Genomic DNA, 1,464 nt, shown 5'->3' with positions numbered 1-1,464 from the left:
GGAATGCCGAGAGAAAGGCACAAAACCCTATTGAGAGCTCTCAGGCGCTTACAGCGTAACCGTCACATGGCCGAACCGAGTCCACGGCGACTATTTAAAGAGCCGCGGCGTGGCTTCAGCACCACTTCGCTGTCCACCTCCAGGCGAGCAGGCTCTCCGCGACGCGCTGCCCTCAACTTCACCAAGACTGAGCAACAAGTTTGCCACCATGCCGAGGTCTTTTCTCGTGGATTCCTTGATTTTAAGGGAGGCAAACGACAAAGGGAACGAAAACAACCCACCTTTATTCCCCTACGCCGTGCACTCGTCTCACCATCCCCACGGGCTGCCGGGCTCCTGCCACTCCAGGAAAGCGGGACTGCTGTGCTTCTGTCCGCTGTGCATGGCCGCGTCCCAGCTCCATCCGTCTCCACCGACCTTGCCGCTCCTCAAGGCATCCTTTCCTCCCTTCGGCTCACAGTATTGCCACTCCACTTTGTCGAGGCAGCACTCCTCCTCCAACAGTGTCAACCTCAGCCACGGCCCGGGGATATACCAAGCTGCGTACTCAGTCCCGGACCCGCGGCAGTTCCACTGCATCTCCATCGGTAAGTACGCGATGAGTTACGCGTCTAAACAATCGAGAAAAGCCACTCATGCACTTCATCATACATGTAGAGCTGACATTCTTTCTTATTTTCACAGAAAACAACAACGGCAAACTTCAGAGCAGCAAGCGCATGCGCACAGCCTTCACCAGTACACAACTTTTGGAGCTGGAAAGGGAGTTCACCTCCAACATGTACCTCTCCAGACTGAGGCGCATCGAGATCGCCACATATCTGAACTTGTCCGAGAAGCAGGTCAAAATTTGGTTCCAAAACCGCAGGGTCAAGCACAAAAAGGAGGGGAAGAACAGCGGCCACAGGACTGGCTCTCATAACTGCAAGTGCTCCTCCTTGTCATCCGCAAGATGCTCAGAGGAAGAGGAGGATGACATTCCGATATCGCCCTCTTCATCCGAAAAGGAGGATGTGGATCTGTCCGTCTCCCCCTGAGCCCACGAAAGATTTTGGTCCTCATGATGTGAAATTTTGAATGCAGCCAAAAAAAGACTGTTCCAGTCGTGTTCAGTCGTCTGTACATAGGAAGAGAATATATTATCAGGGAGTTGCCCTGAAGTATTGTATAGTTGTATACATGTTGTACGTTTTGTATGTAGTTTTTTTCTGAAAACGGTCCATTTGTTGTTGCCAATCCGATAAGTATGGTAGGCATATTTGTAATGACAAAAGCCCAAATAACAAAATCAATAGCAACATTTGTTTATTAGTATTTTGGGGAGCACAGCAGTATTTTGTATACATGATGAATACTGGTTAGACTCATTCAATGTGGATGGAACTGTGACTAAAAATGTGGAAAACTGGAGAGAAATTTCCTCACTCACATCATTGAGATCACTCTGAAATTATATCTTCAGTG

At 49.3% G+C, this 1,464-nt stretch overlaps 1 protein-coding gene across 1 annotated transcript; it reads left to right on the top strand.

The window, feature by feature from the left end:
• Positions 1-208: 208 nt before the first annotated feature.
• On the top strand, positions 209-1,037 carry gsx1 (GS homeobox 1). Its single transcript, XM_030069396.1, has 2 exons — positions 209-587; positions 685-1,037. The coding sequence occupies exons 1-2, from the start codon at positions 209-211 to the stop codon at positions 1,035-1,037; spliced, it is 732 nt and encodes a 243-aa protein (XP_029925256.1).
• Positions 1,038-1,464: the final 427 nt, after the last annotated feature.

The sequence above is a fragment of the Myripristis murdjan genome, chromosome 14, assembly GCF_902150065.1.
Source record: "Myripristis murdjan chromosome 14, fMyrMur1.1, whole genome shotgun sequence".
NCBI lineage: Eukaryota > Metazoa > Chordata > Actinopteri > Holocentriformes > Holocentridae > Myripristis > Myripristis murdjan.
This window is presented reverse-complemented; position numbering and strand designations above follow the sequence as displayed.